The following is a 15,010-nucleotide window of genomic DNA, read 5'->3' as shown; positions in this document are numbered from 1 at the left end:
CTGCGGGGACTCGGCGCCGCGGGGCCGCACCCGCCTAGCGCCCGGACACTTGCGGGGTGCAGAGCCGGCAGGGTGAGCCCGGCCAGCTGAGCCAGCGCTGGGAGCGCGGGGGGCCCCGAAGTTCCAGGGCCGGGGAGAGGGCGCTGGGAGTCCCGAAGTTCCGGATACGGAGGCTGGGGGCAGCTGGGGGAGCCCCGAAGTTCCAGGGCTTGAGAGGGCGCGGGGACCCCGAAGTTCCGGAGTCGGGGTCGGGGAGGGGACAGTGCGAGCGGTTCCCGAAGTTCCGGACCCGTCATTGGAGGAGGCTGTGAAGATGTCTCCGACGTTTCGGACCTGGGGTGGAGGGGCGACGCGAGGGAACCCCGAAATTCAGGACCCGGGGATGGAAGGGTGGCAGGGGCGTCCCCGAAGTTCAGGAGTCAGGAACAGCGCGCAGGATCCCCTAAGCTCCGGACCTGCGGTTGCAGGAGGTAGATAACGTGTCCCCGAAGTTCTGGACCCGGAGTGGGGCGGGGCGTCGCAGGGATCCTGGAAGTTCCAGGGTCGGGGGCGGCACTTCCCGAAGTTGGGGCGCGCATAGGGCACCCTGGTCCTGACCCTGGGAACTCGATCCTGACTGAATATCAGATCCCCTGGACTGGGGCTCCTGGGGTGGGGCTTCGCCCCCGCACGCGATTGTGGATCCCGGACACCGGGCGGAGTCGGGCTCCCCTTTGGAGCCCCGCGGCCGGCAGCGTCCGAGGCACATGACTTTTGGTGAGTAACTTTTCCCAATGCCGCAAGTCGCTGCAGGAACATCCGCTGCAGGAACGTCCGGGCAGGAGGGGCCTGAGTTTCTAGGATCCCTGCGCCCCGGAACCCTGGCTCGACCCAGGACTCACCCCCAACCCCGGCCAAAGTCTCTGCCCCTCCCCCACCCAGGGGCTCCGGTTTCAGACCCTGTGACCGGGACAGAAGCTGCCCAGGACAGAGTGGGGGGGCATTCCCCCCTCTAACCACGGAGGCTACCGAGTCCAGGCCTCCCTTCCTCCTGGATCCCGCCCAGCCCCATGGCACTGGGATTGAGTGGTGATGGGTGGGCACCATGGTAGACCTGTTCAGCTACATCTTGTCTTTTTAACTAGGCTGGAGGCTCCCTGGGGATTTGGACTTTGACTCCAAGGTGTGCCTCTGCCCTACAGTGGAAGCTGAGGGGTCTCTTTGTGGGTCCAGTGGGGGACGGGTCTCCCAGTAGGCACCTGTCAATGCCCCACTTTTTGATGGAGGCCCTGCTTTGAGAAGTGATGGACGAAAGTGTCAGGAAATACTGAACAGGAGTTGGCCACCTTGGCCTCCTCCACCCAGCCCAGAGATTGAGAAGACTTCACTGGGGGTCCAGTAACCAGGAAGATGTGAGGTATATGCTGGGCTGTTAGATGCCACCTGGCTCCTATCAGAGGCCGTCTCCTGCCCAGGGTGTTGCAAGAGTTTCCTCCCAATGGAGAGAGTTGGGGTCTTTTTGCTGAGTGATTCCCTCACTTTTGGATTGAAGTTCTATGAATGGTGTACTTGGAAGTGGGTCCTGGGGCTGGACATGCTTGGCCTCCCACAGCTTGGTCTGGGGAGACACTCACAAACCTTCTGTCCCCCCAGAGGCCAAGCCAGCTGTTCCTACCATCCCCCTGGCTGTCCCTTGGAGCCCACCCAGACAAGCCTGACCAATGTCCACAGCCAGGTGAGCCCCTGTTTCTACCAAAGCTTGGCCTTGAGTCTGCTGGGGGGCCGGTTCCTGGCCCCCGCTGAACACCCTCTCCCCATGCAGGGAGCAGCCCATCTTCAGCACACGGGCGCACGTGTTCCAGATCGACCCGGCCACCAAGCGGAACTGGATCCCTGCGGGCAAACACGCACTCACTGTCTCCTACTTTTACGATGCCACCCGCAACGTCTACCGAATCATCAGCCTTGGGGGTGCCAAGGTCCTGGTGGGGCTTGGGTGGGGTGGCAGGTGCCAAGGATCCTAGGGACAAGCCCCGTTCAGTCGCTTCCTTGCTGTGTGCCTTGGGGGCCGGGGGAGTACCCTGAGTCTTTCTGGGTCTCAGTCTTCCTCCTGAAATGGCTCAGACCAAGGACTTCTGAGGTGCTAATACAAAGCTATATCCCTGGGGGTTTCACATTCATTATTACCAGTCCCATCACCCGGGAACTTTTCTCCCCACCGCCTTCCCCAGGCCATCATCAACAGCACTGTCACCCCCAACATGACATTTACCAAAACGTCCCAGAAGTTCGGGCAGTGGGCAGACAGTCGCGCCAACACCGTCTATGGCCTTGGCTTTGCTTCTGAGCAACATCTGACTCAGGTGGGCCTGCAGGGATACATGATGGGAGGAATGGGGCTGGGGCTGGGTCTTCTCTTGGGTGTACTGGGGGACCCTGGACAGATGCTGGGCCTCCATCTTCCCAGCTGCAGAATGGGCCTACAGAATTGGACAAGCCAGTAGCTCCTTCCCAATTTTCTGGTTCACATTCCAGCTCTGTTGGCCACCTGCTCTGATTTCGGACACACCCTGTCCCTCTCTGGGTGCCTAGGATGGGCTGGGTGCTTCCCCGCACCGCTGGCATTACCTTCTTTATCGCCTTCCTCCACCCTCTGCTGTTTCTAGAGTTCAGTATTGTCCTATCCATTGTTTCCCTGTATGGTTCGTGCTCTCTGAATCCTATTGAGTTCGTGATGCTTTTCTTCTAGAAGCATTAGTTTTCCTTTCAAATTTAGATCATTGAATTAATTTCTACCGGAGGTTTAAAGTAGGAGTGTTTTTTTCCCACATGAGTATTCAGTTGCTCTTGGGCCATTTTTTGAAAAAAACACCTACCCCCCCCCAACCCCCAATGAATTGCACTGGCCCCTTTGCACAAATCAAGTGGCTGTCTGTCTGTAAATATGTTTCTTTAAAAAATTACTTTCAAGCTGAGGAAATTTATTTTAAAATGAAAAAAAAAAAAGTGTATCCTACCCTAGCTGGAAATGAAAGACAGATTAGCACCCACCTGAGGCTCTCCTTGCTGAAATAAGCCTGACTGAGAGGGAAAGGGGGCCCCTTTCTCAAGGTGGCTCAATGTGATACACCTCCATGAACATTCCCCGCCCATCCTGATACCCACTCTGCTCACTGGGCATCGTTTTCCAAGCCTACTTCCCACTCTTCCAGTTCATGAGAGGAGGGGATGCACTCAATTCTAAAGTTCCTTCCAAAGCGACAGAGGTGCTACTGGGTGGAGCTAATGTGGTGGGACCCTGGGAGAGGGGGCTGGGGGTTTGTTGACTGTCTGTTCCTACCCCCCATTCCTCAGTTTGCTGAGAAGTTCCAGGAAGTGAAGGAAGCAGCGAGGCTGGCACGGGAGAAATCTCAGGATGGGGGAGAGCTCACCAGTCCAGCCCTGGGGCTCACTGCCCACCAGGTCAGCACTCCCTGTCCCATGCGTGCCAGGAGCTCAACTGATATTGGGGGGGGTCTAGGTGCTGTGCCGGTTCCCAGGACCAAATGCTCACAGATGATGTAAAACTAGATCCATGGCAAGGACCATGGAAGAGGGCTGTGGGTGCCATGGGAGCGTGTCATAGGCTGTCCAAATGTTAGATCAAGGGAGGCCAGAAAACCAGCTCACAGGGCAGAGTTGAAATGTGGGAGTTGAAATGGCTAAGTAGAGCGGCAGAGTAAAAAACTGTCCCTGGGTGTTTTCCCCCACTAACTTATTCGTATCATTTACTTATTTAGTTTAAATATTTATTATTTATTTTACGTATGTATTTTGGCGGCACCGGGTCTTAGTTGCGGCTCGTGGGATCTTTGTTGCGGCTCGTGGGATCTTTGTTGCGGCATGCGGGCTTCTTAGTTGCGGCATGCAGACTCTTAGTTGTGGCACGCATGCAGGATCTATTCCCTGACCAGGGATCAAACCCGGGCCCCCTGCATTGGGAGCACGGAGTCCCACCCGCTGGACCACCAGGGAAGTCCCTCAGCATCATTTATTGACCACATACTGTGTGCCAGGCCCAGGGCTGGGCACAGGGATTAAGGAGATGAAAAAGTAGGTTGGTCCAGGCAGCAGGTGGATTCATAATGAATTTAGCCTGATGGAGTGCGTTTCCTGTAGGAATTTTAAATGGATGTTGAAATTTGGCCCCAGGGAAGGTCATTGCTCTGAGGGAACAGCATGGAGGTTTCAGATTGCTCCCCGCTTTGCAGATTATGAGTATCTCCCGGGGTTTAGGCTAGCCTGCATCAGGTTTGCTTCTGGGGGTTGGTGAGAGCCCAGCAGGCAAGGTGGGGGGCAGGGCCCAGAGAGGGGCCATCGGGAGCCATTGGTGGTGGGTGAGGAGGGGAAAGGAGCAGTCAGATCCCAGTGCTGGGAAGGACCTCCTGCCCTCAGTCACGACCCACGTAGCATCATGCCTCACTGTGCCCTCACTTCTGCCCATGCTCTTAGGTGCCCCCGAGCCCCCTCGTCAGCTCCAACGGCCCCGGCGACGAGAAGCTATTCCGCAGCCAGAGCGCGGACGCTCCCGGCCCCGCTGAGCGCGAGCGGCTCAGAAAGATGCTGTCCGAGGGGTGAGGGGGTAGGGCGGGGCACAGGGGCGTGGCAAGACGAAGGGCTGGGGAAGAGGGGAGAGGAAGTTCTCAGAAACTGTAGGGGCTTGTTCAAGCGGCGGGATCTGACACTGGACCCAAGGCCCGTGGTAGGAGAGGAGACACCCAGATTATGCCCCTTCCAGAGCCGACCCCGCTCCTGCCTCATCCATTACTCGGGGCTAACCCTGGCCTGTCCACATCTCCCCCGGCTAATTCTAAACCCACGGGTGCCTCCCCACCCACTTTGTTCTGTCCACATCCCCTGGGCTGATCCTGCTTGGCCTTCCGACTGTGTCTCACTGAACTGACACCAAAGCGCCTCCTTTGACCCCACCCCCGACAAGACTCCGCCTCCCCGGGACGTCCCCACCCCCTAGTCCCGAGGTACCTTGGCCCCAACCATAACCCCGCCCCCAGCCCAGCACCTCCCTCACCCTGCCTCAGGCCTAGTGAGGCCCCGCCCTGCCCTCTGCCGACTCCAGCGTCCCCGCAGCTCGGTGGGCGAGGTGCAGTGGGAGGCCGAGTTCTTCGCGCTTCAGGACAGTAACAACAAGTTGGCGGGCGCCCTGCGAGAGGCCAACGCCGCCGCCGCCCAGTGGAGGCAGCAGCTGGAGGCCCAGCGCGCAGAGGCCGAGAGGCTGCGACAGCGGGTGAGGAAGACCCTCCCTCCCAGAGACCCCAAGTGGCCCGGACGATTGTGAAGCCCCGGCCTCCTATCTGTCCCGGGTTCCCTGGCTGGCTGTGTGATCTTGGCAAATCACTTCCCTGAGCCTTAGTTTCTTGTTCTGTAGTATGGGTCTGAAATAATGTCAGCCTCAGAGGGTTGTCAGACCCTAAAGACCTACCTGCCAGAGGCGGGGTGGTGGCCCCAACCAGAAGGGGTTAGTGCCCAGTCATGGGCTTGGCTGGTCAGGCATATTCCCCAGGGATCAGGAGAGTACTGGCTGGGGCGTCAGGGGCTGACCTTCCTGTCTGCACAGGTGGCTGAGCTGGAGGCCCAGGCTGCCACCGCCGAGCCACCCGCAGTCAGTGAGAAGGAGGGACCGGGCCAGTCGCTGGAGCAGCTGGAGGCACTAGTGCAAACTAAGGACCAGGTGTGTGAGCGTGTCTGTATGCGTTTGTGTTTCCTTGGGCCCTGCCTTCCCTGATCTCCCATGGGGGAGCCAGGACTCTCAGAATGGATTCTGGGAACTTCTCCATTAGGAGATCCAGACGCTGAAGAGCCAGACTGGTGGTCCCCGTGAGGCCCCAGACAGCGCCGAGCGTGAGGAGACACAGCAGAAGGTGCAGGTGTGTGCGGTTGCTGTGAGGCGGGTGGGGTGACCACCCAGGGCAGCCAGCCTGTGATATAGGACAGACCTGGCATCTTCCCTACCTGGTGGGTTCTGGGCAGCTATGTGCCTCCCTGAGTTTCAGTTTCTTCACCTATAAATGGAGTAGGAAGACATCTAAGGTTGTGAAGGATTTGGATGGCCTGGTGCATGGAAGGACTGAAGCAGTGGGTGGTTTATAAAACGTGGTTATTAGTGCAATGTTTCATCTCCTTCCGTTCAGTCAACAAGCAGTTTTTGAGTCTCTGTTGAATCTTCATTCTTGCCCCCATCAAATCCTCACACTTTCCCAGCCTGAGGTCAGGAGCTTGCATTTGTAGCCAGGTGTGCTGGCCTGGCCCTCACTGTAGACTTTATCTGAGAAACCTTCAAGCACGTCCTGTGAGTCCAGCAGGAGGGAGAAGTTAAAGGAGCTGGTGCCCCCAAAGAGAGAGAGGTTGGGGGAATGCTCCCTGTTGTTTCCTGGGCAGAGTGCACAGCATATGCAAAGGCCCTGAGGTGGGGAGAAAGTATGTTCAAGGAGCCACAAGGAAGCCAGCAAGCCTGGGTTGGAATGAGCGAGGAGGGGTATGGATTTCATTCCCAGCATGATGGGTGACGAGGGTCTTGAGCAGAAGAGGAATGTGGTCATTTCAGTGATGTTCCAATCAGGGGACCGGGGAGTGTCTTGGGTAGAGGTGGCAGGGAGGAGGCCAGGAGACAGAGAGGGCTTGGCCCAGAGTGGAGGCTGTGGGGATAGCATTCAGATGCTGGACCCTTGAGACTTGCTGGGGCCCCCAACCCTGCTTGCCCTCTCCCTGCAGGAACTGGAGACCCGAAACGCGGAGCTGGAGCACCAGCTGCGGGCAACGGAGCGCAGCCTGGAGGAGGCACGGGTAGAGCGGGAGCGGGCACGGGCCGAGGTGGGCCGGGCCGCGCAGCTGCTTGACGTCAGGCTGTTTGAGCTGAGCGAGCTGCGGGAGGGCCTGGCCCGCCTGGCCGAGGGCACGCCCTGAGTCCGGCCTCTGGGTCTACGTGGGAGCAGGGGCCTGCGGGAGCTAGTTTTACATGAACGATTCCCGCCTGGGGCACGGGCCAGGCCGCAGGCGGCACAGTGGGCCATTCCCCCGGCAGGGACTGGGGCCCGACTCAGCCTGGGGAGGGCCTGTCCACAGTACTCCAGCCGGCCCTGGCTGTTCACAGCTCACGGGCTGTTTTTGAGCTCTTCATCGTGTAGAATTTCTAGACTCCCCAGGGCATGTGCTGGTGCCCAAATTACATTTCTAAGCGTGGCTGTGTGTGTGGTGTGTGAGTAGCCAGGTACCTGGTCGCCGTCACTGGACCCGCTGCCCTCGGTCTGTGTAGGGTTTGGTAAGCCACTCAGAGATGAGAGGGAGGCTCAGAAAGCCTCAGGGGCGTGCCCAGGCCACATGGCTCTGCTGCCCCATCTTCTTGGGCTCTGCCCATGTTGTCTGGACCAGTTTGGACTAAGGTGGACCCTGGTTAAGGACTCCTCCCACCACTTCACTCTGGCCACAAACCCCAAATACAAGCAGGTGGGCAGGAGGGGAAGGTCCTAGCCCATGGCTGTGTTCACTGGGCATGGGAGGAATCTCACCAAAACATCTGCATTTGCAGAGAAGAGCAGTTGCTATGCCCATTTTCCAGATGAAGAAACCAAGGCCCATATAAGGGGGCTTCACCAACCCAAGGTCACTCGGCTGGAATGGTCAGCACTGCAGTTCAAAGCTTTGGGCCTGGCCCCACAGGAAAGGAGACCTGGGGGGTGGGGGGGGTGGTAAGTGGTGTTCTGGGAGACTTGAGAAGTATAGGCAGTCATACCCTCCCCCCTCTGCCCCTGCTCCCCGAGAGTCAGACTGGGGAAGTCAAAAAAGACTCATTTATTGAGCATCTCCTGCAAGCGACACACCTTCGCTCTGGGGCCCCACGGCACCCCCAGGGTGACCCTGGGCTGGGGTCACTGTACGTGGACTTGGGCCCAACCTCATAGCTTTCTTTCCTCCTCTGCAGCCTGCCTCTTGGCCAAGGTTCTGAGGAGGGGCCACCAGGGGCTGCAGGGTGGGGTGGAGGGCTGCGCACTGCACGTGGGTGTCCGTGGGCTCCACTGAGGGGGACTGGGCAGACTAGGAGGAGAGATTATCCTGAGGGGAGGACCCTCCAACCTTCAGCTGGATGAAGGCGTCCCAGGCTGGGCAGACGGGGGCCGTGTGGAACTCAGGCCGGGCCCTGAGCGGGTGCTGGGGACAAGCAGGCCTCAGGCTGGGCCCTGGATGGACACCCCCTGCGGCCAGCCCCGCTGGCCTTCTGCCGCTGCAGTGCCTGCTCTACTTTCTCCTTGAAGCGCCGGTTCTTCTGCTTGATTTTGGCCAGCTCGGCCTTGCGCTTGGCCTCCAGGTCGGGATCCTGGCATGGGGAGGACCGGAAGGTGGCTAAGCTGATCATCCGTGGGGAAGCTTGTGCCCCATGCCCACTCCACCACCGGCTCAGCCCTCACCTTCCCCTCCAGGATCATCTGCTTCCGCTTATTAATCTCTTTCTTTTCATCAAAGTTGGCTGCCTCCAGTTTCTGCAGGGGGGTGGGGGAGGGAGAGGCCGCCTTGGGGGTCACCATCTTGCAGGAAGCACCCTGGGCCCCGAGGACCAGCCCCTTCCCCGACACTCACAATCTCACACTCCCTCCGCACCACGTTGACCTGTGTGAGGATCTCTAGCACCTCCGGTTCCTCCACCGAGAACTCCTCCAGCTTCTTCTCTGTGGGGACAGCAGGGTCACAGGGGGGCAGGCATGACATGGAGAGGGATTTCAACTATGTAGTGAGTTCCCTGTGTAGCAGGGCATGCAAGGCCATCCAGGGCCGTAGCAGATAAGAATCAGGTGGACAAGATCTAAGATTTCAGACCCAAGGAAGGTACAGACTGCTCTTTTTTTTGTTGTTAGCAATACTATGAATTTGACTACGGATTTTTTTTTTTTCCTGGAAACAGTGTCCTTTAAAGTAAGACATTTCTGAATCTTAGGACAGTCTGTGCAGTGGCCGGAGGTGCCCCAGAGGTTCTCGGTCTTGGCTACCCATTAAGCCACCCAAGGGGGTTTTTCAAACATGCCCAGGCCCGAGCCCTGGGGCTTCTGACTTATCCACAGGGACCACCCACACACTCTGGTCTGAGAAACCACCAAAGTCCCTTCCCACCAGATGTGGCTTTCAGCTGCTGAAGGCCACTGCAGAGCTTGTTTCAATAACTGGGCAAAAGAAACTTCTTTGAGGGTTGCATAAGAAGGAAAGCGCAGCTTAAGCCTGCTCATGTGAGCAGGCTAGCGGGTGTCTGATAGGGTTGAGTGGCATCTCACCCAGAAGCACCCGCCTCCCCTCCCCTCTCCTCCTCTGCCCCTCCACTCACTGATCTGCTCCTCGATGGCGTGTACCAGGTGGATGTCATACTGCGTCACCAGCGTGATGGCCTGTCCCTGCCGCCCTGTGGGGACACACCCAGGCTGTGTGCTGGAGGCCAAGACAAAGGGCCGACAGAAGCAGGTCCTGACCAGCAGGCGGCTCAGGGCTCCTCTCAATCAAGGGGAACAGAACAGGAGCTCGGTGGGTGAGTGAGGGAGTGGAAATGAACGACGCTCAGGGCGTCAGGGCTCAACCCCCTGCCTGACCTCTGCGTAGTAGGTAGTTCTGCCCCAGGGGAGCTGCAGGACTCCAGGGAGAGGCAGCTCTCCTGCCAGCTTGGCCTTATACAGGTGATGTGGCTGATTTCCCATTTCGGTGTGGCCGCCAGGGAGCCCAGGCCAAGTTCCGTCAGTAATAAGCCCAGACAGGCTTCAGCTCAGATCTCTGCACACCACTTTCTCCATTCCCCGTTCCTGTGACAGTGACTAGTGCTGGAACAGCACTGGCAGCTGGCCAGGCCCATGGCCCTCGGAGCAGCCCCAAACAGGTGTCACCTTCTTATTACCCATTGTTGGATTAGGCAGTGGGGGCCCAGAGAGCTGATGTGACCTTCCTGAGGCCACAGGGCAGGAGAGAAGGGCCAGGCCCAGTCTGGCCCCAGAAACCATATCTCTGCCCACTCCAGGTGTGAGAAAATCTCCTGGACTCCGTGCCCTTCCTGGGTGGGGCTGGGGAGCAGACACAAGGATGCCTCCTTGGCTCCTAGCCAGAGTCACAGCGAGGGGTTGAACTTGGACGCCAAATCCCACAGGGCAGCGTCATACCCACCAGGACTCGTACACCTATTTGCTGCTGGGCATGGATTGGCAGCCCTGACGGGTAAAGGGGCCTGGGGTGAGGCAACAGGGAGTGGTGGGGATGGGGCCAGTGTGTGCTGTGTCCCCAGGGGACAGCACGTGTCACTGTTAGTGCTGCTGGGGGTGAGAAGACAGAGCATCCCCACCTACGGTTTTGAAAGGCTGATTCCCCCAACTTGCAAGTGCTTCCTCTAGTGTCTTTCACCTGTGGCCTGTAGCCCTCCTGTGTCCCACCAGCTTGTGACTCTGGCTCCTCGTGGTGTGGGCAGGCAGGAAGGGCGGGTGCCAAAGGCTTTCCCGCCCTGTCTGCTCACCTGCACGGGCTGTCCGGCCGACTCGGTGGATATAGATCTTCGGGAGCCCGGGGGTGTTGTGGTTGATGACCACCTGTACCGTGGGAATGTCCAGGCCCCTGGAGAGAGAGGTCGGTCAGCACCTCTGTCCACGTGGGGAAACTGAGGTTGGGACTCACCCAAGGTCACTCAGCAGTGAAGCTGAGGCTGCCTGACCCACGCCTGAAGTCAGTCCCTCCCTCTGGCCCTTTTGTGGGGGGCGTCATGGGGAAGGGAGTACCCTGGAGCTGCTCACCGGGAGGCAACATCTGTCGCGATCAGGATCCGGTAGATGCTGGACTTGAACTTGGACAGGGCAGCAAAGCGTTCTTTCTGTGCCGGATTGGGGAGAGAATTGGGGGTGGGGGGCGGGGTGTGAGGTAGCATCTCAACAAACGTTTGAGCGCTTACTGTGTGAGGCCTGGGGACAGGGCAGAGGCCAGGACAGTCTCCGCCCTCAAGTGGCTCACAGTCCAGTGAGGGAGATGACCTTGAGGAGGCCGGACTGGGGCAGACAGGTGGCAGGAAGAGTGTTCCAGGCAGAGGAAAGGGCCTGGGCAAAAGCCCTGAGGCTGGGAGAAGTCCCCAGGGCAAGGCTGGCGGGTGAGGGGATCTGTGGGCCGCCCAGTGCCTCACCTGTTTCATCATGGAATGCAGAGCCACGGTGGGGAAGCTGAATCTGCGTAGCATCATACACAGAATCTGACAGGTCCTGGCAGGAAGGATGTGCTGTCAGCCCATCTAGCGCCAGGGTCCTCGAAAGGCGCTCCTGGCCCTCCCACCCCCCGAGTCCCCAAGGAGGTGTCCCTGCACAGCTGGGGAAGGAGAAGCCGGGGTGCAGTGTCCTGCCCACTGACCCCTCCCCTGGCCGAGGCCAACAAGAGTGGGTCCTACACCCAGACTTTTCTCTTCTGGTGGCCAAGAAATTCTCGGGGGGCAGCAGTCAGGAGGTCTCCTCCACGTGCTGTGGACTGCCCTTCTACGCTGGCTCAGACTAGGCTACTCTACAGCTCCTTGACGCTCTCCCTAAACACCTCAAAGGATTCTGAAATCCCTGGGTCTGCGGAGAGGACAGCCCCAGGTGTTGGTGCTGATGTGCTGGGCCTCATTGATATCCTGAGACCACAGCGAATAGGCTGCTCCAGGGCCTTCTCAGCTGCTGCAGGGGTCTCCTGGAGAGAGCCTGAGGCCCTCAGCCCTTCCGGTTAAAGGCAGGTCTGAGGAACCCCAAATCCTGGCTCTCCCTTCAGGAGGGGTGACCTTGGCAAACTGCTTGACCTCTCTGAGCCCCCTTGAGTGCACCCTCTGAAACTGCTGGTCTGAGCAGAGGCCCCGGAGTGCCAAGACCACCTGTATGCCTCATACCTCCAGCCTTGGGCCACCTCTCAGGCCTCCGTGAGGGGCTATGGGAGGGGCGCCCAGGGACGGGAGAGGCAGGCCTGCCCACACTCACTTGCATGTGTTGGTGAAGATGATGATGGACCAGTCCTCGTGCTCGTCTTGGAATTTCTGGATCAGGTGGACCAGGTAGGCATCCTTGACCTTCTCAGGCACTAGCAGGTAGCGCTGGTCCAGCTGTTCTACTGTACGCACACTGGGGACAGGCGGGCCTGTTTCCCCTTCTGTTGAATGAGGCCAATAGCCCACCCTGCCCATGGGTAGTAACCTCTGTTGCGTGTGACCCCCACTTGGACTCCCGCCTGCCCTGCTCCCCCAGGAGCGTGGCTATGGACTCACGGGGCCTGAGCCTCCCAGAAGAAGGGCTGGTTGGTGGCCAGGCCCTGCAGCTCCCTCAGCGTGTCGGTCAGCGTGGCACTGAAGAGCAGCGTCTGCCTGCGGGCCGGCACAGCCGCCAGGATGGCCTCCAAGTCCACGGTGAAGTCAGTGCAGCCCTGCTCCAACAGCCGGTCCGCCTCATCCATCACCTGTAGTGCCGGCAGCAGGAGGTAGGGATCTGGGGTGAGGGTGCTGTCCAAGTCCTGACTACATGCCTGGGCTCGACCCACCTTCCCCATGTGCCTCCTTCCTGGTCTAAGATGTGGGCCCTAGAGCACTCTCCCTCTAGGTCTTGGAGGCCTTCTCCCTCACCCATCTCAGCTCCAATGTCACCTCCTCAGAGAGGCCCAGCCCCCAACTATCTTTACTAATACAGGCCCCCTTTTGTTGGTTCCTGAGCTGTTCTTATCACCACTCCCAACGTGGTACTGGATGGCCTGTGGGACACACATTTCCCACATGGATGTATCAGGGCCCCAGGCTGACTTACCAGGAAGCGAATCTTCTTTATGCTGAAGGTATTGGAGCTGCGGAGGTGGTCAGCCAGGCGCCCTGGTGTGGCGATGACCACATGTGGTTTCCGGGAGAGCTCCAAGGCCTGGGCCACCATGTCTGTGGGTGGAGGGCGAGAGGTGGGGCTGGGTGGATGGTCTGAGGCTGCAGAGGGTCCATGCCCAGAGCCTCCCTGGGCCCCCCATACCCATGCCGCCGACAACGATGCAGTCTTTCAAGCCCAGAGGCTTCCCCAGGACCCGGAACTGCTCTGCGATCTGGTAGGCCAGCTCCCTGTGGGCATGAAGGGGCCAGCCTGGGTCAGATAGCGGTTTTGTGCTTGCCTCTCATTCCCATCTCCACCCTATGGCCTCCTGCCTGGACCTCTCCTGTTCACACACCCTCCGAGGCTCCCAGTCCCCTTTGGACAAAGGTTCTGATACTGAGTGTTGGAGGCCCCTTGTGGCCCCTACCCTCTCACTAGGCTGGATCCCCAAACAGCCCATGGCTTGTTCCCTGCCAGTCCTACCCACACTGGCCTTTCTTCTTCCCACGTCCTCAGCAATGGCCTCAACACCACAGTCATCAAAGCCTGAGACCCAAGTGTCAGTCCCCCCTCCCCCAGGGCTGGTCAGTGTCCAAGTCCTCTCCTCTCTGCCCCCAGCCCCAGCTCCGCCCAGGCCTTTTCTCCGCCCGTGTCCCTACTTCCCGGCCTTCCTGCGTGCCCTTGAGTCAAGCCCTGTGCTCAGAACTTTTCACACACTGTCTTGTTAATTCTTCAGCACCTCTAAGAGGTGGGCATAATTTCTGTCCCCACCTTGCACACATGGAAAGTGCGCTCAGAGAGGTAAAGGCGCTTGCCCAAGAGAACACAGCTGGTTAACTCACCCACGAGGCCTTTGGGGCGCTCACCTGGTGGGTGTTAGGACGAGGCAGAAGATGCCATAGGGATCCTCAGACAGCTTCTGCAAGATGGGCAGGACAAACGCTGCTGTCTTGCCACTGCCTGTCTTGGCACAGCCCAGGCAGTCCCGACCTGGGCAGAGGGCAAAGCAGTGTCACAGGTGTAGACAGGTGTTGTATCGGGCACAGTTTACAGTAGCTAACATTTAATGAGCAATTACTGTATGCTCAGTACTGGCCTGTGCCCTTCCCGTTCCAGGCATTCTGACAACTTTCCATTTAGAGCAACTGACACAATTTAGAAGGGCGAAGCCATTATAATCCCCATTTAACATAAGGGGAAACAAAGTGTCAAAGATTTTCCCAGGATACACAGACAGTGAGTATCAGGCTGGACTGGAACCCACATCCATCTGACCTGAGATACCTGCTACTAACCACGACCTCGTTTTGACTCCTTCCGGGGTATCAGGGCTTGGGAAACCCAGAATGTCCTCCCCGCAATCTGCATCCTACGCTCCCTACTGACTCCTTCATCCTTGTTTATTTAATGCCTCAATTTGTCACATCCTAGGCTTCCTGAAGGCGTCCCTTTAATGGCAAAACTGGGTTGGACCAGAGGAGTGGGGAGAAGAGCAGTCTAGGGACCAGAGCCGTGGATTTACCAGTAATCTTGACAACCTCAGTTTCCATTTGTAAAATGGAGATAGTAATCCAAGCTCTACCGAATTTTCCCAAGACTATTAGTTTTACATCAAACCCTCCCAGTGCTCTGAGGCTATAAAAGTTTCAGAGATTACATCACTTGGGTGCGGGCACACAGCGAGTCAGCCGTACACCCTAAACGCCGACGCTGCCTAGTCTGCCTCCGGAACCCAGGATCGCCCGTAAGGGCCAAGACTGCCCTTCGCCTCACGGGGCCGGCGTGGGCAAAAGCTGCGAGAAGGCAAAGTGAGGTGACAGGAGCGGGGACGCCTCCTGGAGAAGAGGCCTAGCCATACTCACCTTCCAGGATGGCGGGAATGCAGCCGAGCTGCACGGGCGTGGGCTGCTTCAAACCCAGCTGCCGACATTGTTCCACGAGCCAGGATGACAGCCCAAGCTCCGCAAAGCCAGCCATCCTCGCCGCCAGCCCAGTGTAAGCACCAGTGTGAGCCGTACTTCCGGTGCGTGTTGATGACGTCAGGAAAGCGTTCCAGTTTATTGGATCTGCCTCCTGCCTGGTCCCACCCTCTGCCACTCTTCCCCGAATCCCGTTGGCTCTCAGGATCGAATCGAATTACAGATGCCTGCGAGACGCACTTGCGTCTCCCG

General features: G+C 58.6%; 2 protein-coding genes across 4 annotated transcripts; one reads left to right on the top strand and one right to left on the bottom strand.

Moving 5' to 3' along the window:
* Window positions 1-6: 6 nt before the first annotated feature.
* Window positions 7-7,215, top strand: HOMER3 (homer scaffold protein 3). 3 transcript variants are annotated; one of them, XM_024767629.1, is made up of 11 exons: window positions 7-756; window positions 1,125-1,162; window positions 1,633-1,714; window positions 1,802-1,958; window positions 2,211-2,342; window positions 3,334-3,441; window positions 4,471-4,592; window positions 5,107-5,263; window positions 5,594-5,707; window positions 5,817-5,903; window positions 6,748-7,215. In XM_024767629.1, exons 3-11 carry the CDS (start codon window positions 1,701-1,703, stop codon window positions 6,937-6,939), a joined length of 1,083 nt encoding a protein of 360 aa, XP_024623397.1. In that variant the 5' UTR covers window positions 7-756; window positions 1,125-1,162; window positions 1,633-1,700; the 3' UTR covers window positions 6,940-7,215. The 3 variants fall into 3 exon arrangements, with proteins under 3 accessions (XP_024623397.1, XP_024623398.1, XP_024623396.1); XM_024767630.1 differs by lacking the exon at window positions 1,125-1,162; XM_024767628.1 differs by lacking the exon at window positions 1,125-1,162 and having other exon boundaries at window positions 23-72.
* A 549-nt stretch (window positions 7,216-7,764) lies between these two features.
* On the bottom strand, window positions 7,765-14,866 carry DDX49 (DEAD-box helicase 49). Its single transcript, XM_024767683.1, has 13 exons — window positions 14,702-14,866; window positions 13,706-13,829; window positions 13,002-13,087; window positions 12,792-12,913; window positions 12,263-12,450; window positions 11,979-12,119; window positions 11,162-11,237; window positions 10,782-10,858; window positions 10,508-10,605; window positions 9,344-9,418; window positions 8,608-8,696; window positions 8,439-8,510; window positions 7,765-8,347 (listed from the first exon to the last, which is right to left on the bottom strand). Exons 1-13 carry the CDS (start codon window positions 14,814-14,816, stop codon window positions 8,159-8,161), a joined length of 1,452 nt encoding a protein of 483 aa, XP_024623451.1. The 5' UTR covers window positions 14,817-14,866; the 3' UTR covers window positions 7,765-8,158.
* Window positions 14,867-15,010: the final 144 nt, after the last annotated feature.

Source organism: Neophocaena asiaeorientalis, unplaced genomic scaffold (assembly GCF_003031525.2).
Source record: "Neophocaena asiaeorientalis asiaeorientalis breed wild unplaced genomic scaffold, Neophocaena_asiaeorientalis_V1.1 scaffold87, whole genome shotgun sequence".
Lineage (NCBI taxonomy): Eukaryota > Metazoa > Chordata > Mammalia > Artiodactyla > Phocoenidae > Neophocaena > Neophocaena asiaeorientalis.
This window is presented reverse-complemented; position numbering and strand designations above follow the sequence as displayed.

Excerpts from the sequence above, each read along its gene's own strand:
- DDX49 (XM_024767683.1), bottom strand. The coding sequence starts at position 14,816 with ATGGCTGGCTTTGCGGAGCTTGGGCTGTCATCCTGGCTCGTGGAACAA. Across the intron at positions 13,088-13,705 it reads CTCGTCCTAACACCCACCAG|GGAGCTGGCCTACCAGATCG; the intron begins GTGAGCGCCCCA and ends TCATGCCCACAG. Across the intron at positions 8,511-8,607 it reads TGCGGAGGGAGTGTGAGATT|AAACTGGAGGCAGCCAACTT; the intron begins GTGAGTGTCGGG and ends ACCCCCCTGCAG.
- HOMER3 (XM_024767630.1), top strand. Across the intron at positions 1,959-2,210 it reads TCAGCCTTGGGGGTGCCAAG|GCCATCATCAACAGCACTGT; the intron begins GTCCTGGTGGGG and ends CGCCTTCCCCAG. Across the intron at positions 2,343-3,333 it reads CTGAGCAACATCTGACTCAG|TTTGCTGAGAAGTTCCAGGA; the intron begins GTGGGCCTGCAG and ends CCCATTCCTCAG.